At 47.9% G+C, this 21,672-nt stretch overlaps 1 protein-coding gene across 1 annotated transcript; it reads left to right on the top strand.

The window, feature by feature from the left end:
• Positions 1-10,026: 10,026 nt before the first annotated feature.
• NUDC (nuclear distribution C, dynein complex regulator) lies at positions 10,027-20,976 on the top strand. The gene is made up of 9 exons (XM_061184676.1): positions 10,027-10,233; positions 12,308-12,385; positions 17,170-17,373; positions 17,465-17,530; positions 18,341-18,457; positions 18,531-18,725; positions 19,962-20,045; positions 20,141-20,259; positions 20,709-20,976. The coding sequence occupies exons 1-9, from the start codon at positions 10,153-10,155 to the stop codon at positions 20,758-20,760; spliced, it is 996 nt and encodes a 331-aa protein (XP_061040659.1). The 5' UTR covers positions 10,027-10,152; the 3' UTR covers positions 20,761-20,976.
• The last annotated feature ends 696 nt before the right edge of the window (positions 20,977-21,672 follow it).

The raw sequence follows: 21,672 nt of genomic DNA, 5'->3' as shown, positions 1-21,672 counted from the left end.
GCTCTCCCGCCCTCTGCTTTGTGCTGTGGGTGCTATTTATATCCCCAAATGGGGGAGGGAGGGGGAACCGCCCAACAACCTTGACTCCAGAAGTCATGTTCATTGAAAAAAAAAAAGAAACTCACACTGACCCTGGCAGGACCGGTGGGGAAGTGGCGGGGGAGGGAGGCTTGGAAGCTCCACGTGGCCCTGATATCACTTCAGTCAATGAAGCAGCGGGTGCAGGGCACAGGGTCACCTGCCTGCTGGCCCTGCTGCCCCTTATCAGATGATTCAAGTGGATAAACAGGGTCATTAACCCAGGCTGTACCAGGGCACCAAGGCCTCAGGTGCACAATCAGCAGGTGGCCATGGCAGGTGTCCCTATTGGTGCCTGCAGGACTCTCGCTCAGCTAGGAAGCCAGCCCCAGAGCCGGACAAGCCTTGAACACAAGGCCCAGCCTGGAAGCGCCTTATCGCTCACTTGTTTGCCTAACCTTGGGGCCCTACTCCTGTTGTTGGTGAGGAACAGGCTGCAGGGAAGGGAGCCAGGATCCTGGGGGGCTGGGAGGACTTTGCCCACTGTGCAGTCTAGGAGGCTGCCTTCCTCTGACTCCAGTTCTGGGGGGCCCTGCACGAATAAGGTCCTTAAGAACTCTTTCTCCCCAGCCTGGATTCCTGGAGCTCCTGAGGGGCCATATCTGCTGAGAAGCCCTTGCAGAATGACAATGAAATACTGCTGTTTACTGAGCACCTACTATGTGCCAGGCACTTTCAACTCTAATATTCAGAGCTTCCGTATGAGGCACGATTCTTACTTTTTGAGACTCAAAGAGGTAAAGTGACTTGCCCAAGTTCACACCACTAAGAAGAGACAGAGCCCACATCAGTCTGACTCCAAAGTCCTTGCTTTTTCCCCTGGACCCACTGACCCAATTGTGGAGCCAGAGCTGGTGACTACCTGGGCCCCCACCTTGCTGCTGCTTCCTGGTCTGCAGATGTTGCCCACTTATGATCTGGGCAGAAACGTTGCTCTGCCACCAGCCATATGGCTCCACTGTCCCAGGCATCTGTCTCAGATGCTGGGGCATGGGTTGTCAGAGCTGGTGGGAAGGTCCTTGGCTGCGTTATGTCTGTAGACCTTGGCAAGCCCAGCCTGGCAAGCCTTCTGCTAACACGCTATTGGGCAGCCATCGCCATCCCTGGCATCTGCTCCTGGCTCTATCACTTTTCAGTTATGTGACTGTGGGCTGAACCCCAAATCTCTGTGGGCCTCAGAAGCTTCATCCTGGACAACGCCTGCTTGCAGGGGTGCTGTGAGGACAAAGTGAGATCCTACGTGTTGAATTCCAAGCAGTTTCTGGCATACAGTAGGAGGACTTTGCTCCCCCTTCCCTCTGACTAAGGAACTAAGGCAAACAGGCCCCAGCAGACAGGCACGCATCTTTCATGCAATTACAATTGCATAATAATCTTCATTCTTACGTTTATAAAGTTCCTTTAATGCCCTTTTATCTTACTGGGTCTTCACAACATCCCGTGGAAGGAGAGTCTACAGTCAGACTGGCTGGGTCCAAATTCTGCTTCATCACTTAACTGAGAGACCTTGGGCAAGTCACTTTATATTTCTGTGCCTCAGTTTTCTCATCTTTGAAAGGGTAGTAAGAAAGCCCACTCATGAATATTGGTTTTACGGGGCATGAAGCTGATACAATTTTGTAGGGCCTTCATTAAGAATAGAAAATCAGGTGTGAAAGTGAACATTTAATAAATGATAAAACAAATCAGTACAAAGTACAAACATCACAAACCCAGGAGAATAACAAAGTACTTTTACTGATCAATTGCCTGACAATATTTGCCTACATATTTTAGCTGCACATTCTTTGCTCGCCTCTTCACATGTTAATGATATTTATTTTGAAACTGACGCAAACACCGAAGGTTGCAGGTACAGTACAGGGAACTTTTTTTTTTACCTTGAACGCTTTGGAAGTAAATTGCCAACCTGAGCCCCATCACCCCCAAATACTTTAGTGTGTAATTCCTACAAACAAGGACATTTTCCTACATAACCACAACATAATCATCAACATCAGGAAATTAACATTGAATAAAACCAGGAAATTAACATCTAATCTCATTGAACATCAGGAAATTAATATCTAATCTCTAGTTTTCGCCTTTAAGTTTCACCTAATGCTCCAGTGAAATCATTATAGTAAAAGGGCTCAGTCCAGAATCGCACATTGCATTTCTTCGCCATGTCATTCTAGCCCCTACTGGTCAGGAAAACTATCCTTAGTCTGTCCTTGCCTTTCACAACCTTGACACTTTTGAAGAGTTGTTATTTTGTCTCATGGCTTTCAATTGGAGTTTGTCTGTGGCTTTCTTGTGATTAGACTCAGGTTATGTATCTTTAGTAGGATTGTCCCTGGAAGTGATGTTGTGTTCTTGATACACCCTGATATATCAGGGAGGACACATTTCCATTTGTCCCAGGGTTCACTTGGTCACTTGATTAAGGGGATTTCTGTCAGACTCTTCCGTATACCAGTTACTCTTTCCCCCTTTGTAATGAATCAGTCTTTCTTTCTTTTTTTAATATATATATATTTATTTATTTGGCTGCACTGGGTCTTAGTTGTGGTACGCGGGATCTTTGTTGCCGCTCATGAGGGATCTTCCTTGTGGCATGCAGGACCTTTAGTTGCAGCATGTGGGATCTGGTTCCCTGACCAGGGATCGAACCTGGGCCCCCTGCATTGGGAACGAGGAGTCTTAGCCACTGGCCCACCAGGAAATTCCCTGAATCAGTATTTCTTGAGGAGGTACTTTGAAACTATGTAAACATTCCTCCTCATACATTGAACGTACCTGTGTGTGTTTGTATTTAACTATGAATTCATGGTCTCCTATTTTATTCAGTGGCTTGTAGTCTGTTACTATCGCTATTTATTTTGATGCTCAGATTGTCACAGACTTGGCCAATGGGAGCCCCTTCAAGCTGGAGTCTATGTCCTTTTGACATGCCCCCATTACTCTTTGAACATCCTTTGTTTCCTGGTATATGAAGATATCACTTTTCCAGCCCCTGGAATCAACTAGTACTACACGTAGCTCTGATTTAATCTTTTAGTGGAGAATAGTATTTAAAAACCATGATCTGGGTACCAGAATCATATTTAGAAACGAAGATCTATTAATCGCTCTTAGGGTGCCACTGCTTCCCAGCCCTCCCAGAGTTAGGGAATGTACACACACACACACACACACACACATTTATACCTATGTTTATTTATACATACTGAAAAACATGAGTTCATACTATTACCTGTAATTTTAATTCACTATAATGGGATTCATTCTAGTTTTCGCCCTTTCTATATTATACCTCTCTTCTCTGACATTGAGAAATCAGGTTTTCATTATTTTTAAGTTATTTACTCATTGGATCAAGCCTCCATTTGTAACCAATCTGCCGTATCCGCCACAACCCTCTCTGCTGTAAGATGCCTTCCTCTCCCCACTTGGGCTCTGATACCTCGGGTCAGGTTGCCCCCTCCCACTCATGGACTTCTTCTTCACCCTGCTGGGCCTGTCCCTCTACGCCAGGTCGCTGCTCTTTGAGGACACCCTCTTGCCCCTGCTGAGGCCACCGTGGTGCCCTCCTTCGCTGGTGTGTGCTTTTACCTTGTTCCTTTCTACCCAATAGCTTTAGGATGGACATTTTCAGGAAGAGAAAGGAAGAGAAGGAGGTAGAGCTGTCAATGATTTTTAAAAATAAATTTCTACAGTGAGAATAGAGAGATGATTCTGTCTTTCCTCTTGCAAGGTTAATTTTTTTTAAGTTTTATTCTTGATAGTAAGGAGATGTAAAACATGCCCTTTCACATATAGATGTATTGGGTTGGCCAAAAAGTTCATCTGGGTTTTTCCGTAACATCTTATAGAAAAACCCAAATGAACTTTTTGGCCAACCCAGTATTTGCTACCTGTAGTACTGCTTGTAGGTTTGTAATCAGAATTTTTATAAATTCTACATTGTGTAATGCCTATTGGAAAAGAAAAACATGAATGGAACATTTATAATTGCATATGCTGCCTATTCCTTATAGGAGGGAACTTCCTTTTTGAGTTGGTGTCAATATGAAATGACAACTTAGTGATGAATGATCGAAAGAATTTTGCACAGATTTGCTTCTTGCTCCATACAAATCCTTGTTTCTCCTCCACCACCCGCATACTTCCAGGTGTCCTGGGAATAATTCATATTGGGAAGAAGGATAGAGTGGGAAAAAACAGTGATCTTGACTAGTTGTAGTTTAAATTTTTTATTTTTTGCAAATTAAAAAGAAAAAAATATACATGTATTTGACCCTAAGAAGACATTGCTGGGACCTAAGAAGACATTGCTGCCTTGGAAGGGCCCATGCAAATGCAAGGTCCTGGAATTTGAGCTTCATTAGTTTAACAGCAAATCTGCTTCTAATAATGCGTTTCTTAGGTGTTGTGAGAACACAAAGTGCCTGGCACAGCAAGTGCTCTGTAAAAGACGACAATTGTTATTGTTATTGTTGTTGCTTTCACCCTTGTTTCCTAGAGGAAGAGGTTGAGGAAGAAGTTGAGGAAGAGGAGACCCAGAGTAGGGAGGAGACCCCTCACTGGGGGTAATGGAAAAGCTGGGCTGGAAGTTGGGTCCCCGGGTTTTAAGTCTTGCCTTTTTTTGCACTGTGAGGAACTGTGTCTTCTGAGCCCTGTGTGTGGCCTGAAGGCCAGGGTCAACCCTGGAGGCCCTGGAGGGTGAGGAAAGGCCTCAGCTGGGATCTCCACAGCCTGGAGCCTGACTGGGGCCATTCACTCAGAGGGGTAGGAGGCCTCTTGGGGGAAGATGGTCCATCAGCTGCCCTCTATCTGAAGGGAGAGACACAGGTCAACCCTCAGGAGTCCCCAGTCTCAAGAGGAAGACACAGCTCTAGGAACTCCAGACCTAATTGGGGTGACACAGGCCAGGCCCCAGAGACCCTAGTCTGATAGAGGAGATAAGCCTGGCTCTTGGGGGCCTTCAGTGTGATGGGGAGACACAGGCCAGCCCTGAGGAGGCCCCATTCTGAGGAGGGAGAGACAGCCCTGCTCCCAGTAGCTCTAACAGGGGCACCAGGGTGCCCGCGTCGGTGGGGGGCGGGAACCCTACAGTGGAGCCATGGGGCTGAGTAGCTTGAATTTGGAAGGCTTTCTGGAGGAAAAGGTCATGACAGCACTCTCTCATCCGTACAGCCCTCTATGGTTTACAAAGTGCTTTCCCAATAATTATCTCAGTTAATCCTCATGTGACAATGGGACGAAGGTGTTACTATTCCAACAGGGACGACAACCACCATCATTCTAAGCAGTGACACTTGCTGAGCACCTACTGCCCAGTGTCAGGCACTGGGCTGGGCATCATCTGTAAATTAAAGGGCGCCCCGCAAGGCAACGTGGGTGAAAGTGCTTTGCAATCCTATGACCACGGTGCACACGTTGCTCTTGTTCTGTACAGAGGCCTGACTACTTGAGGATGCAGCTGGGAGACCCTGGGCAGCAGAGGGCCTGGGTTAAGGACTGGACTGGGAGGCAGAGTCAGGACTAGATGCCTTTTCATACTCTGAACATGTCATGCAACTTTGTGCCTCCAAGATGTTCCCTGTGCCTGGGATGTCTTTCCGTTACCCTGTCTGTTTGGTAAGTTCCTGGTCACCCTTTATGGTCTAGCACAGGCTTCACAGTTTTTCCCTCTCCACCTCTTTGGCAAAACAATTTGCTCACTCCCTGAGTTCCCAGGTCATCGGGTTCACCCCCCCCAATAGAGCACTTAGCACATGGTGGTGTAATCACGCACTTACCTGCTGTTGATGGTGTTCAAATGTAGACGGGGTCACACTAGGGGAGGCTGACTTATCACCAAGAGGCCTTCCTGGGCAACGTTTATTATTTCAGTGAATTTACCAGGGCTCAAGATCAGGCCTAGGTCTCTCAGCGGGGAGTCACATCAAACAAGCACCTGGGTCTGATTTATAAAATCAGAATGCCAATTCAGGGAGGCAGAACTCTGAGATAAGAAGTGGGTAAGTGTGTGGGCTCTGGAGTCAGGCTGCGTGGGTTCGAATCCTGGCTCTACCCTTTCAGCTGTGTGGCCTTGGGCACATGACTTCATTTCTCTGGCCCTGTTTTCTCTTCCCCTAAATGGGGATAACAACATAGAAGCATTATGTTAAGTCAAATAATGTTTATAAAGTGTTTGGTACGGTACTGGGCACTTAAATTTTACCAACAAATTTTACCAATTTGTAAAATAAATTTTACCAATATTTATTGAAAAGTTATATAATGAGAGTCAACAGTATCAGGCACAGACCATTTATTCATTCCCCAAATATTTATTGAGGTTCTACATTTGAGGCTCTGAGCTGAATGCTCAGATGAATCAGACAGTTTCTATCTTTCTTGAAGTTTATATTCCAGGGAAAGGGGATGGATATAGAACCAAAATTTCTTTCTTTCTTTTTTAAAGTATTTATTTATTTATTTATTTATTTGGCTGCACCGGGTCTTAGTTGCGGCATGTGAACTCTTAGTTGTGGCATGCATGTGGGATCTAGTTCCCTAACCAGGGATCGAACCCGGGCCCCCTGCATTGGGAGCACGGAGTGTTAGCCATTGGACCACCAGGGAAGTCCCTAGAACCAAAATTTCTTAATTGTATATTTCAATTGTGGTAAGTAATTACACAGGATGAGCACAAGGTACTTTAAAAGCAAAAATCATGGAGATGGAGACTTAATCTGTATATCAAGGTCAGTAAAGACCTCACAGAGGAAGTGGCATTTGGGTTGAGACCTGATGGGTGAAAAGGAGTTGCTGGCAAAGGCCTAGTAAGGACAGGGCATTTGAGGAAGTGAAAGCAGCCAGTGAGGAGGGAGCCTGGTGTGTGAAGGGGAGTGTGGGACAAGATGAGACTGGAGAGGTGGGCAGGGCCCTGATGTTGTTGCTCCTCGGAGGCCATGGTGGGGAGCTTGGAATTTATCCTGAATGCAATGGCAATAGGGCTAATTTTAAGCAAGGGAATAACAAGACCTGGCTTATCCTTAAGAGCAATTGCTCTGGCTGCTGGGTGGGGGATGGACTACAAAGTGACAAGAAAGGAGGTAAGGAGACCAGAGAGGAAGCTGTCGGAGTAGATGTCAAGCAAGAGATGATGCTCGTTTAGACTGGAGTAGCAACAGCATCTTGCTTCACACAGCAAGGTGAGGAGACAGAATCAAGATATATTTTGGAGGGAGAGCTGACAGGACTTACTAATGGATTAGATGAGGTCAGATTTTGGCTCATCCAAATGCGTAGATGAGTGGAGGTTTGGGCTTTTGCAAATTGGTGCTTGAAGGGGCCATTTAGCTCAATGGGGAAGACTTTGGGAGGAATTTGTGTGTGTGTGGGAGCATCAGTGTTGGCCATGTTGGTTTTTAAAAATAAAAATAATTCTTGAATATAATAGAATATCTATTAAGAGTTCAAATTTCAGATTGTCTCATAAAGTTATAAATTTTTTATTGTGTTAAAATATACGTAACATTACACTTACCACTTTAACCATTTTTAGGTCTATAGTTCAGTGGCATTAAGTACATTTACATTGTTGCGCAACCGTCACCACCATCCATCACCAGCCATGTGAGTTTTCAGATATCTGTTAATCGACCCAAGTGGGGCTCTCCAGGAGCTCAGGAGAGATCTGGGCCAGAGGCATCATGCGATCACCTACAATGCCGCGGGCAACTAAGCCTGCGTGCCGCAACTACTGAGCACACATGGCACAACTAGAGAGAAGCCTGCGTGCCACAACGAAAGATCCTGCATGCCTCAACAAAGATCCCGTGTACTAAGGGATCTTAGCACTAAGACCCAATGCAGCCAAATTAAAAAAAAAAAAGTAGATCACCTACAGAGAAAGTATAGATAGAGGAAAAGAGGAGGGGATAAAGGACAGAGCCCCCAACAGTTATAAATCTGAGTAAGTCAGGACACTGAGAAAGAGTGTTAGTGAGGTGGGAAGAAAACCAGGTAAGTGTGGTGACATGGAAGCTCTATGAGTGTGCTAGGGCTGCCATAACAAACTATTATAGACTGAGTGATAAACAACAGAAATTTATTTTCTTACAGTTCTCAGGGCTGGAAGTCCAAGATCAAGGTGTTGGCAGGTTTGCTTTCTCCTGAGGCTTTTCTCTTTGGCTTGCTGATAGCTGCCTCATATGGCCTTTCCTCTGCTTTCTTATGAGTCCCTGGGGTCTCTTCCTCTTCTAGTAAGGACACTAGTTATATTGGATTAGGGCCCCACCCTTACGAACTCCCTTAACCTTCATTACCTCTTTAAATAGCCCTATCTCCAAAAGCAGTCACACTGGGAGTTAGGGTTTCAACATAGGAATTTGGGGGGAATACAGTTCCGTCCATAACAGAAGCCTAAGGAAAAAGAAAATTATTTCCAGAAGGAAGAAGGGGTCAACTGTGTCAAATGCAGCTAAGTCAAGTAAAGTAATAGTGGTCCACTGGCTTTGGCAATAAGTAGGTCATTGTAACCTTGGTCAGAGTATTAAGAAAAGACTAATTAGAGTAAATAAAGAAGAGATGGAAGGTGAGGAAGTGGTGAAACAAGCAATCTTTTCAAATTTTGCTGTGAAAGAGTACTGAAAATTGGGGTGGTAGGAGGAGAAAGTGAGGTCATAGAATAGTAAAAAAAGAAGTGATGGGCTTCCCTGGTGGCGCAGCGGTTAAGAATCCGCCTGCCAATTCAGGGGACACCGGTTTGAGCCCTGGTCCAGGAAGATTCCACATGCCGCGGAGCAACTAAGCCCGTGCGCCACAACTACTGAGCCTGCGCTCTAGAGCCTGCGAGCCACAACTAATGAAGCCCGTGCACCACAACTACTGAAGCCCGTGCACCTAGAGCCCATGCTCTGCAACAAGAGAAGCCACTGCAATGAGAAGCACACACACCTCAACGAAGAGTAGCCCCCACTTGCCACAACTAGAGAGAGCCCACGCACAGCAATGAAGACCCAACGCAGCCAAAAGTAAATACATAAATAAATTTATTTAAAAAAAAAAGAAGTGACATTGAATTGCGTTTATAAGTTGAAAGGGATGATCCAGAAGAAAGAAGATTGTGATGCAGGAGATTTAGAAAAGGATAATAAGAAGAGTAGAATCCCTGAAAAGACCAAGATGATGAAATTCAATACAAAAGTAAAGTGGTTGGCCTTAGATGGCTGGGACCCGTCCCGCACATTAATTGAAGTGAAGGTTGAATAAAGCACTCATCACATAATTTGCAGGGACCAGTTTAAAATGACAATGTGGAGTCTCTTGTTCAAAAATTATTAAGAATTTAAGAGGACTTCCCTGGCAGTCCAGCAGTTAAGACTCCATGCTTCCACTGCAGGGGGCAGGGGTTGGATCCCTGGCCGGGGAGCTAGATCCCGCATGCCTCGGGGCCAAAAAAAAAAAAAATTTCAGGACTTCAGCAGAAGAGCATTAACCCAAGCACAGAGCCCTTATAAGCTCGGGGACCCTTCAAATTTGTATGGAGTATGTGATGATGACGGAGGTGGGCAGTCATTTGGGCAAGTCCCTTCTCCTTTCTGGGCCTCAATTGACTCATTGAAGGGTTAGAAGTGATGACTAAGAACACTTTCCGCTTCACTGTTCTACAAGCTGGGAGGTCATTCCCATAGGAACAAAGTTCGTGCCTTTTTAGCTTCCAATCTCTCCGGAGTTGGGCCCAGGGCTTTCTGGAAGGCTCCATAAAAAGCGTCTGGTGACCATAGCAACTCACACCAAACTCCGGGGCCCTCGTCTCCGCCCACAGTTTCACTGACGAGCTCTTTAATTGGCTTAGCAAGTCGACCAATGGCCGGCGAAGCTGGCTGTTTGCCGCGCGGTCAATGGCTGCAGGCCGGAAGAGAGGCGGGAAGAGAGAGCTAGCAGGCGGGCCTGGGCGGCGGGGCGTGTGCGTGTTTCCGGCTCCGCTGCGGAAGGCCGAGGACTAGAGCGGTTGGACCGGACGCGACCCTAAGGACCGGAGAGCGTGGGACGCGTGTGCGGAGCTCAGATTTCGGAGCGTAGCTAGCGGCCGGCACGATGGGCGGAGAGCAGGAGGAGGATCGGTTCGACGGCATGTTGCTGGCCATGGCGCAGCAGCACGAGGGCGGCGTGCAGGAGGTAACGGCCCGTGCGGCGTTGGCTCGGCCTGGCCCACCCGGGGGGCCCCAGCCACGCTCTCTCCGTCCTTCTCTGCCTTCAAGGGCCGAGATACACCCCTGGGCCTCGTGAGCTCTGGGATCCCCCCCCACGTTCTTACTGCACTCCAGCTTCCGGCCTGGCCTCCTTGTCGCAAGTCTTGAAGTCGTATCAGTCATGGGACCCTGGGGCCCCTCAGTAGTTCCGGTCTTAGCAGCTCCGGCGTCCCTGCACCCGCCCCTGGAAAAGACCCAGAGTCTTGGGATCTCTCCCCGCCACCCCCCCCTCTTATTCTCCCACATACTTCTGGCCCCGTTTCTTTTCTGCTGGCCACTCCCGAAGAGCATCCTTTAGGAGGAACTATTCTAGACATTGAGATTTGCATGTACCAAGACTTGGAACGAGCGGAGGAATGTGTGCGGTGTGTGTGGTGGGGGTGGGGTGGTGATATTAACACGTGGTCTTTTTAGGGCTTGAATGGGGGAATAGGAGACCTGTGTTCACAATTGTTCTACACCACCTACCAACTTAAGACCGTTCCACGTCTCCAGGCCTCAGTTTCTTTCTTTGAGACAGAGCTACGAATCCTTATTTCCTGTATTTGTAGGAGAGTAGTGTCTTGAAGTGAAGGACAGTGAGGAATTCTCAGTAATCAGGCTTGAACATTCAACAAGTATCTGTTGAGTGATTGATGTGTGCAAGAACATAATTCATGCGTAGTGACCAGACCCAATAACACGTAGTGTATGAAGGATAAAGACCAACTAGTCGAGATTCTGGAGTTGGTTTTTTGAACCATGGAAAGTTCAAAAGGTAGAAAAGCCTATCAAGATCAGTCTTTCTATAAAGAAACTGAAGGAACTTGCCCAAGATCATCCAAAAGGGTCCTGACCTAGAGGGGACCAGAATCCTTAGGCCAGTGTGTGCTTTCCACAGACCATTTCTGATTCTGTGTCTCTCTGGGGACATGTTTTCATGGAGCTTTCCATTCCCATTCTCTCATTTAGGTGCCTGTGGTGACCAAGGACTCCTAAGCCCTTTGGGGTGGGAAGAGTGCTATTAATTTGGAGATGTGAAAGGCTCCCATCCCCCACCCCCCTAAATTGTTGACACAGTTGGATTTGGGAGTGAGTTCGTTTTTGAGTGAATTGAAAAAGTGTCTAGAAGCAGGAATTGAAACCATTGAGATAAATTCTAGAGTCAGATTTAGAACCACTCACTTGGGCAAATAAAAGGGCTTAGTTATATGTGCTAATCTTAGGTCACTACTAGGTCTTTTCATTCAGCAAAAATTTTATTGAGCATGTACTCTGAGTCAGATCTGGTGCTAGGCATTGGGGATGTAGACAAAGTCATGGTTCACAGTGCCTGCTTGTGATGAGTTCACTCTCCCGCAGAGGGTCTCTTGCTCTGGGCGAGACACTGCTAAGGACCTCACCTCCATTACCTCCTTTGGTCCTCACAGAGGATCCTCACCTATATCCCTAGAAATAGGTCCTGCTGCTGTTTCTGTTTTATGGAGTTAAGAAACTTTCCCAAGGCCACAGAGCTAATGTATATCAGTCTGATACCCAGACCGATGCTCTTAAACGACTTGGCTACACTGATACCCCAGCCAGAGTTAGTTGGTCTTAACCTTCTTTGAAGTGGCTTCATTTGTTCCCCTCCTTCTAGGTCTGCCCTAGTAACTCAGCCAGTGCCACTCTGGATGGGCTTTTTATTTTGTGGAGAGGAAAGCTGGATCCCAGGTGTTTCAAGCCCTGGATGCAGAGGAGTGTCCGATATCCTCAGGCTGCTTCTAGCACCACAAAAAATGTGAAACACATATACACATGCACACAAGAAATGAGAAATCTGCCTTTCAGGTGATCTAGGTAAGGTTAGGCTAGGCTTCCTGGCAGAAGTGAGTAAGTCAGGGCCTGTTTTCTCAGTTGGGAGGCTCGGGGTGAAACAGTCCAGTCCCAAGTTCCCTCCTAGACTAAGGAAGTTAGCTTCTGTGTAGGTGAGGGGCTCCCAATACGGCATCTCTACAGCTTTGGTCTTTGTCTTCTTTCAGCTCGTGAACACTTTCTTCAGCTTCCTTCGACGCAAAACGGACTTTTTCGTTGGAGGAGAAGAGGGGATGGCAGAGAAGGTGAGTGTTGGGGACCACTGTCCCTTGGGCAGCTCTGTTTCTCCAGAAGCAGAGCTTACTTGGCCTTCCTTTGGCATAATAATGACCTATAGCAGAAGTAAAATACCAAGGGCAAAGAGTCGGGGAAGGGAAGCAAGCTGTCATTTATTGAAGCCCCTCTCCTTGCCAAGTGCTTTATCTACCCTATCCCCATGGTTCTCTAGAAGTTTGAGAGGGGCAGATGTTACTATCTCCATTTACAAGTGAGGAAATTGGTCTGAGTTTTGGGAGAGCCAGGGTTGTCCAAATTTTTGAGCTGAGTTATGGGAGACCCAGGATTGGAGCCAGAGTCTGTTGTAAAAGTGCCTTCTGCCCCTGACACCATGCTTTTTGGTTCCTTTTCCATTGAGGTTTTATCTAATTACCTAGCTGGGAGATGAGAGTAGGCAAATGTTAGAAATTGAGCTTAGAAGACAGAGATATAGGAAAACTCAAAGCCGGCTATCCCAGTCTTCCCAGATGCTGTGAGCAAAAGTTCAAGGATTTGAGAATTGCAGGGTTTAAAAAATTTTTTTTTTTAATTGAAATAGTTGATTTACAATCTTGTGTTAGTTTCAGGTGTACAGAAAAGTGAGTCAGAGATATATATATATACACATACATACAAACATACAGATATATATATATATATATATACTTTTTCAGATTCTTTTCCATTATAGGTTATTATAAGATATTGAATATAGTTCCCTGTGCTGTACAGTAGGTCCTTGTTTTCTATCTGTTTTATATACAGCAGTGTGTATCTGTTAATCCCAAACTCCTGGATTATCCCTCTTCCCCTTTCCCCTTTGGTAACCATAAGTTTATTTTCTGTGTCTGTGAGTCTATTTCTGTTTTGTAAATAAATTCATTTGTATCATTTTTTAAGATTCCACATATAAGTGATATCATATGATATTTATCTTTCTCTGACTAACTTCACTTAGTGTGATAATCACTAGGTCCATCCATGGTGTTGCAAATGGCACTATTTCATTTTTTATGGCTGAGTAATATTCCTCTGTGTGTGTGTGTGTACACCACATATTCTTTATCCATTCATCTGTTGATGGACATCTAGGTTGCTTCCATGTCTTGGCTATTGTAAACAGTTCTGCAATGAACATTGGGGTGCATGTATCCTTGAAGACCATGTTTTTCTCTGGATATATGCCCAGGAGTGGGATTGTAGGATCATATGGTAGCTCTATTTTTAGTTTTTTAAGGAACCTCCATACTGTTCTCCATAGTGGCTGCACCAATTTACATTCCCACCAACAGTGTAGGAGGGTTCCCTTTTCTCCACACTCTCTCCAGCATTTATTATTTGTAGACTTTTTGATGATGGCCATCCTGACTGGTGTGAGGTGATTCCTGAGAATTGTGTTTTGTGGTATGGGTTCTGATACCTTGAACATCTTCTAATTCCTTAGGTTGTGAGTATGTTTTTGAAGATTGGTAAATCATGTCACCTCACTGAACCGTGATTTTTATAACCTTGATATTTGTTTTCACTTAAATTTAAGAGACATAATAACAAGAAGGAGATATTTTGCAAACTGCTTTCTGTGGCTTCAGGCTTCTAACAAGCTGAAATGCTTGATAATGTGTCTTGATGGTCTGAGGCTACTCTGTTATAGACACTTTGGCCTGGAGTAGGAGTCCTGGGTTCTTGGTCTAGCTGTGTGGCCTGGTTGATTTCCCACCAATTCTCTGGTCCTTTTAATCGTCACATCTGTAAAATGGAAGAAGGTGGACTCACTGACCTGTAGGACCCTTTGTGGCTCAAATACTCTTTCTGTATTAGTACTAGCACCTCCCATTTTTCTGTGGGCCAGATGACCTTGTAATATCTGCATTCATTCATTTGTAAACTAATTGAGCACTTTTTTAACACTTTGCCTGTGTTAGCTACTATGACAAACCCTTCGGGATTATAGAGGTGAATACAGACAATGGTCTTTGTTTTCATGGATCTCACAGTGTAGCCCCCTTACAAACCGCCCCCCCCCCAAAAAAAAGACAATGAAGAAGTGACGAGTGTTAGGGCGGAAATCCTGGGAGCATAAAATGGGGACTAACCTAGGTTGGGGGCTCAAGGAAGACTTGATGAGGAAGAGGTGCCTGAGGTGTGAAGGACGAGTAAGATAGCAGGCAGAAGGGAGAGAGATGAATAATACTGAGAAGTGGTGTCTCAGAGGTGTCACGGGCATGATGGTGTCACTGCTGTGATTGGATGTCTGCTGGTCCCTCTTAGACCTTGCTATGCTCCTTGGCTCTTTGTTCCCTTAGAGTCAGCTCTTTCTCAGGAAGTTAGTCCGACTCTCAGGCAGGCAGAAACCTGTCTAGCCTTCCTGCCTGGTCTCCATTTGTAACACCAGTAACTTCTTTGTATTGGGGACCTACTGTGCACCGGGCCACCAGATGCATCGTTTCCAAGTGCGTTGGTTAAGAACATGTTCTCTGGAGCTAGGCAGATGTGAGTGAATCCTGGTCTCCCCCTCTTCCTGCTTGACAGCTGTGTGGTGGTGGGTGAATCACTTTCTGAGCCTCATTTTTCTTCCCTGGAAAAGGGGATAATCTTTCCCTCACAGGGCTGTTTTAAGGATAAAAAGAGGTCATATAGTGTGGCTGGCACATGAGGATACAAGTTCACAGACCCTTTTTTGGACCTCTTGGGGCCAGATGTGTTTTGGGATTTAGAATTCATTGGATTTTAGGAGGGAATACAGTGCATATACTGTACATTACATACAGTACCCCAGTCCAGGGGTCAGGAGCAGCATCATGTAATGAAACATTAATATTTCTACAGAGAAATGTGTAGCAATATTTATACCAAGTGGGAGATATGACTCCCACTGTAAATGACTGTAAATACCTTCATGCTACAAACTTAGAGAAATATAAAAATACTTTTAGTTTTTATAGCTTTGGGGCTAGGCATTATGGATTCGGATAAAGCCATAATGATCTAATCAGTATGTTATTGACATAGGAAGAGATGAGTGGACTAGTGAAGCAGAATAGAGAATCCAGAAAAAGTCTAGCACGTATGAGGATTTAAGATGTGTCCAATAAGGTAGGTAATTCAGTTCAGTAGGCAAAGGACAATTTAACAATTCATGATGCTACAACTGGCTACTGGTAAAAGGTAGCCTTTAAAGGTACCCTTTAAACTTGAAGAGTGTGGAGCTACTGCAGTGTGGCGTGAGGTTGGAGGTGTGAGGGTAAGAGGAGGAACTGGCCTCAAATGAATGAGAGGCCACAGGGCATTTGGCAGAACCCTAGATCTGGGAGCCCATGGCTGACTCCAGTGACCCTGAGCCCCACGTGATTCCCCTCAGCTCTTGCAGATCCCTTTCTCCCTCCACCTATGGCTCAGAGATTCTTGAAAGATGGTTTGTTGACCGCTGATCATGTGGTGGGTGCCCTGTGAGGCCTCCTCCAGGTGTGTGGGTTGACACAGAGTTGGGTTTCCTAAGTTGGGTAAATTCCTGAGCCTGCCAAAGGTGAAGAGGTGAAATTCAAGAGACACTTGAGCTGGTCCTGGAGGATGAGTAGGAGTTTGCCAGGCAACCTGGGAGTAGGGGCAAGGACACCCTAGGCAAAGAATAGCTATGTAAGACTGCTTTTAGAAATAATAAGATAGAAGCACAGAGAGATGACCTCAGGGTCACACAGGTAGGAGTAGACCAGGATCTCAAATGTAGGTGTGACTCTTACGTATGCACGAGAATTGGCCAGGAGAGCTTGTTAAAAATACAGATTGCTGGGCCATATCCCCAGAATTTCTGATGCAGTAGGTCTAGAGTGGGGCCTGGGATTTAGCATTTCTAACAAATTCTGGGTGACGCTGTTGCCGTGGGTCAGGGGAGCACACTCTGAGAGCTGCTGGTGTAAAACATGAGGTAGAACCATTTCTCCCATTGTATTTTCATAGCAGAGAAGGTGCTTCTCCCCATCCTCCACCAGCTGACACTGAGTTAGCCTCAGCCAGGTGACACATGTCATGAGAGCTGATGAAACTGGGGCTTAGAAAGTGTCAAAGTTGTTTACTTGTTCAAGGCCACAGAACCAGACAGGTGGCAACAGTATTGGGGTTGCTCTCGGGCAGCAGGAGGACCAGCTAGCAGGATGTGCGTTGGAAGCATCCTGGGAAGGTTTCATGGGAGAGGCAGGATTTGAAATGGATGGCTTGCAGGCTGAGGAGAGGAGACTACCTTTTCCCTCAAGAAAGGTCTCTCTGGCCTGAGAGCTGGGGAAAAGCTTCTCAGAGGGGCTGAGGCTGGAGTTCTGCTTCTAACAGCTTCACTCCATAATGAAGGACTTTTCAGAGCACTTATCATTTGGTCTGCACAATATCCCTGTGAGGTAGGGACTCATCCTTGCTGATAAGGAATCTGAAGCTCTTAACAGGTTAAGTAATTTGCCAAAAATACAATAGCTAGTGCGTGACAAAGCCTGGATTAGAATGCAGGTTGTCCAACTTCAGTGTTGGGTCTTAGTCCCTGGACTGCCTTGTTTTGTTTTTTTTTTTTTTTTTAAAGTGGTTGCTGTTTATTGAAGCAAATTCTTTGCAGGTATTCTTATTACAACTCAATGATATAGGTGTGTATTAAATCCCATTTTGTAGATGTGGAAACTGAGGTTCTGAGTGCAATGCCTTGCCCAGGCACTCAGCAAATAGAGATAGGACTAGCCTCACGTCTTGGGACATGTCCCGTCCCCTGATGCCTCATTGCCTTCTCTTTCTTCCTCAGCTTATCACACAGACCTTCAACCACCACAACCAGCTGGCACAGAAGGCCAGGCGGGAGAAGAGAGCTCGGCAGGAGACTGAGCGGCGGGAGAAAGCGGAGCAGGCAGCCAGGCTGGCCAAGGAGGCCAAGTCAGAGACCTCTGGGCCCCAGATCAAGGAACTGACTGATGAGGAGGCCGAGAGGCTGCAGCTGGAAATTGACCAAGTAGGAGTGGGCTTCTCTCCCCTGCCCCCCTGATCCCCATTGGCACTAGAAGTGGGTACCCTCTTGCCAAATGTTTTGCCCTTTGCCACAGAAAAAGGATGCAGAGAATCATGAAGCCCAGCTCAAGAATGGCAGTCTCAGCTCACCAGGGAAGCAGGTGAGATGGACTGGGGCTGCTCAGGACTAGCAGGGGGCTTGGGAACTTCCGGGGACTCTTCAGCCTTTCCCTTTCTCTGGAAAGCCTTCCCCTTCCCCACCCTGCCCCTCCCTAGCTTTGGGAATCCTCCCCATACTTCAAGATTCCACATTGGACCAAAGTGGGTTAAAAAAAAAAACAAAACCCACTGGCTTTAAGCCTTGGCAGGAAAGCCCAAGAGCCAGGGAGGGCAGTGCCTGTACAGGCACCATTTGGGTGGGCTGGGGTCCGTGGGCCCAGCCTGGCCCTTCATGGTGGATTGCTCTGACACACCTGGGGCATGTTCCCCTCAGGGCTCCTCCCATTGACCTGAGTCCAGCTTCCCAAATAATCCTTGGGGCACTCATTTGGCTTTGCAGAGGTTCTGGTCTGAGACTAGGGTCTCAACCCTACAGACACAGAAAAAGGAAGTTGATCATTTGTCAGCCTGGTTTTATTTTAGAACAGCTCTACTGATGGCCACCTCATGACCTGTTCTGTGCTGGGCTTTCTTCCTAAGTCCTTTGGCTTGAACTGCCAGCTGGGTGGGTCCCATGGGTCCATCTCTGACTGTCACCGTCCCCCAGCTGTCACATGGTCTAGCAATCTGAGCTCCTCTCAGGCAGAGATCAGAACAGGTTTTACCTCTGGCTCCTAGTGCGCCGTGGACTGGGCAGGGACCAGGTCTGTACTGTTCTGTGGCTGTACGCCCAGTGCCAGCCCTGGGCCTGGCCCAGTGGGGTTCAGTCTGGGTCTGTCAAGTAAGTAGCCGAGCACCCCAACTGTGAGCAGGAGGCTGAGGAGGAGGAGGAGGAGGACGAGAAGGACAAAGGGAAGCTGAAGCCCAATTTCGGCAATGGGGCGGACCTGCCCAATTACCGCTGGACCCAGACCCTGTCGGAGCTGGACGTGAGTGCAGGGGCTGGGGCGGAGGTGAGGGAGCCAGCCTGGGGCCTCTCCTGACTGCTCCTGCCCCATGCAGCTGGCAGTGCCTTTCCACGTGAACTTCCGGCTGAAGGGGAAGGACGTGGTGGTGGACATCCAGCGGAGGCGCCTCCGGGTGGGGCTCAAGGGGCAGCCGGCGATCGTGGACGGGGACCTTTACAACGAGGTGAAGGTGGAGGAGAGCTCGTGGCTCATCGAGGACGGCAAGGTGGTGACGGTGCATCTGGAGAAGGTGCGAGAAGCCCCACCTCCTGGCCTGTGTTGTGACTTAGGGAGAGGGGGCTGCTCATGAACTCGGAGACCGTGCGGGGGCCTGATGGACGTACCTTTTTTAATCCCCACAACAAGACTTTTAAAGTAGGTCTGTCTAGTTTTAGAGTCAGGAAAAGGGTAGCTCAGAGATTTGCCCAGGCTTTTGCCTCTAGGAGGAGGTGGAGTTGGGATCGGAACTGTCCTTAGTACCAAAGCCTTTTCCTTTCCATTAGGTTTGTACATGCATTCAATTCAACAAATACTTGAACACCTACTACGTGCCAGAGACTGTTCTAAGCGCTGGAGAGAGAACAGTGAACAACACGTAGAAAACTGTGCCCTGAGGAAGCCTACGTTCCCTCCCTTACACCCTCAGAGAGCTGGGATTACAGACACCAGTAAATGAATGTGGTCTCTGTAAAGTGCTAGGGGTCCAAGGAAAGCGTCCCATGGCACATACCACCTGACCCAGCCTACCTGACTGGCCTTGGCTGCCTCTGTGCCCTTGCACTTGCATTTCCTCCCACCTGGAATGTCCTTCCCTGCTTTTTAATGTGGTTTACTGCATGTCCTTAAAGGCCTAGCCCATCCACGTATTGTTCTGACCTCTCCCTCCACGCTGGATGAATATCTCCCTCTGTACTTTTTTTTTTGTATACATTTATTTTATTTATTTATTTTTTGGCTGCGCTGGGTCTTCGTTGCTGCACACGGGCTTTCTCTAGTTGGCGGCCAGTGGGGGTTACTCTTCGTTGCGGTGCGCGGGCTTCTCATTGTGGTGGCTTCTCTTGTTGCGGAGCACGGGCTCTAGGCGCCCGGGCTTCAGTAGTTGTGGTGCACGGGCTCAGTAGTTGCGGTGCATGGGCTTAGTTGCTCCGCGGCATGTGGGATCTTCCCGGACCAGGGATCGAACCCGTGTCCCCTGCATTGGCAGGCGGATTCTTAACCACTGTGCCACCAGGGAAGTCCTCCCTCTGTACTTTATTCTTTCCGTTATCATGCTGATTTGTGACTGTCTCCGTGTCTGTCTCCCCCAGCCACTGTGGAGGGCAGAGGTCTTGTTCATTTGCACTCTAGGTCCCAGTACAGGCCTTCGCAGGTCCCCAGTGCAGGATGTGGATGGGAGAGAGTTTGGTTCTGGAAGGGTTGGGTGGTGGTTCCCAGGGCACAGAGCAAGCCACCACCCATCCCCCGGTGGTCCTCCTCTTCCTCTCAGATCAACAAGATGGAGTGGTGGAGCCGTTTGGTGTCCAGTGACCCCGAGATCAATACCAAGAAGATCAACCCTGAGAACTCCAAGGTGAGCCCTGGCTGGTTGGAGGAGCTTCGGTTGGGAGGTGAGGGGCCTAGGTGTCCCCAGAGCTTCACCCATCCCTGTCACTGCCTGCCCCCCAGCTGTCAGACCTGGACAGTGAGACCCGCAGCATGGTGGAGAAGATGATGTACGACCAGAGACAGAAGTCCATGGGGCTGCCCACCTCAGATGAGCAGAAGAAACAGGAGATTCTGAAGAAGTGAGCAACTGAGAGATGGGGGTTTGGGGAAGGTGTCTGGGGCTTGGACCTGGGTGACAGCAACGAGTGTGTACTGAGCAGAACACAGGAGCTGCCCTGCCCCTTCCAGGATGAGCCAGCCAAGTTTGTGGCTTTATAGCCTTGGCTTGCCTCCCCTAATCACTTGCTGAGGTCATCTTGAGGGCAAGGCCACCTCAGGGTAGGAAGGGGTAACAGGCGGTCATTGTCACCGACAGAAAAACAGTGTCAGCGTTGGCACCTCAGCTTCCAGCCTCAGGTCCTCAAATGGGCCTTAGAGAGGGTCCCTGGGGCCCCACTGCTGCCTGGCCTGGCTCCAAGTTGCTCAGAGTTCTAAAGAGATTAGACTTCATGTGGGGAGCTAAGAGAAAGGGACTAATTTGGGGGAGAGGGATGGCCTGTTTCACCTTCTTCCTACTTTCCCTCCCCAGGTTCATGGATCAGCATCCAGAGATGGATTTTTCCAAGGCCAAATTCAACTAGCCCCTGTGTTGGCCTCCCTGAACCCTTGGGGCTGAGCTCCCAGCTACCCACCTTCCTTTCCCACCCTTCCCTGGGACTTGTGGGCCTCAGGGCTGGGGCAGGCATGGGGCTGGCCCACACACAGGTCTGAGGGCATCATGGGAGAAGGGCTGGGGCCTTGGGGGTGTCTTGTCCTCCCATTTGGCCTGCTGTTACACATTAAAACTATTTACCCAATTCCACCTGTGTCCTCCCTTCCCTCTGGCCTTTCCCTGGGGGACAGGCCTCTTATGGCTGCTGCTGGGATCTGGGGGCTTGTCTTCTAGCCCAGGTTCTGCCATGTGACCTAGGGCAAGTCCTTGCCCCTCCCTGGGGCTCAGTTTCTCATTACTTAAATGGAGGATTCAAACAAGGCTTTTAGTCTGTGTATGATTCTGACCAAAAGTGGCTAAAGGGACCAGAACATATGTCAGATTCTCAGAGGGGCCCATGACTCAGCAAAGTTTAAGACCAGCCTGGCTTGATTCCATTTTCATCTCTAAGACAATTTCCCACAGCACTGGGTCTGTCCTCTAGCCCTGGAGCAAGTGTTTCTAAAACTACACTCTTGTTCCCAGGGGCAGAGAGCAGCAAAGGCTGGGGAACCGCCCAGGCCTCAGATTGGCTCTGTGTGTGGTGGGGATCTGGCCGGGAAGGCAGGGTGAAGCCCAGTGGAGCCTATTGTGTGTCTCTGACCTGGACCTCTGCAGATTTTAGGGCTTCACAGAGTGAGCCACTGAGGGAGTGCCAGGGCTGGAGAGGTGTTCCCTTCTGCCTAAATCCAGCCACCAGAGCTGACCCTTTGGTGGGAGAGTACAGGTCACAGTGCAGGGTGCCACAGAGGTCATGGTTACAGCAAGAATGTCTAGGTTGGCTTGGCCAGGGTGCTATGCT

Source organism: Eubalaena glacialis, chromosome 3 (assembly GCF_028564815.1).
Source record: "Eubalaena glacialis isolate mEubGla1 chromosome 3, mEubGla1.1.hap2.+ XY, whole genome shotgun sequence".
NCBI lineage: Eukaryota > Metazoa > Chordata > Mammalia > Artiodactyla > Balaenidae > Eubalaena > Eubalaena glacialis.
The sequence above is the reverse complement of the archived record's forward strand: the minus strand, read 5'-3'. Positions and strand labels throughout refer to the sequence as shown.

Coding starts and splice junctions, on each gene's coding strand:
- NUDC (XM_061184676.1), top strand. CDS start 10,153: ATGGGCGGAGAGCAGGAGGAGGATCGGTTCGACGGCATGTTGCTGGCC. Junction 17,531..18,340: donor TCAGCTCACCAGGGAAGCAG/GTGAGATGGACT, acceptor AACTGTGAGCAG/GAGGCTGAGGAGGAGGAGGA. Junction 20,260..20,708: donor AAACAGGAGATTCTGAAGAA/GTGAGCAACTGA, acceptor TTCCCTCCCCAG/GTTCATGGATCAGCATCCAG.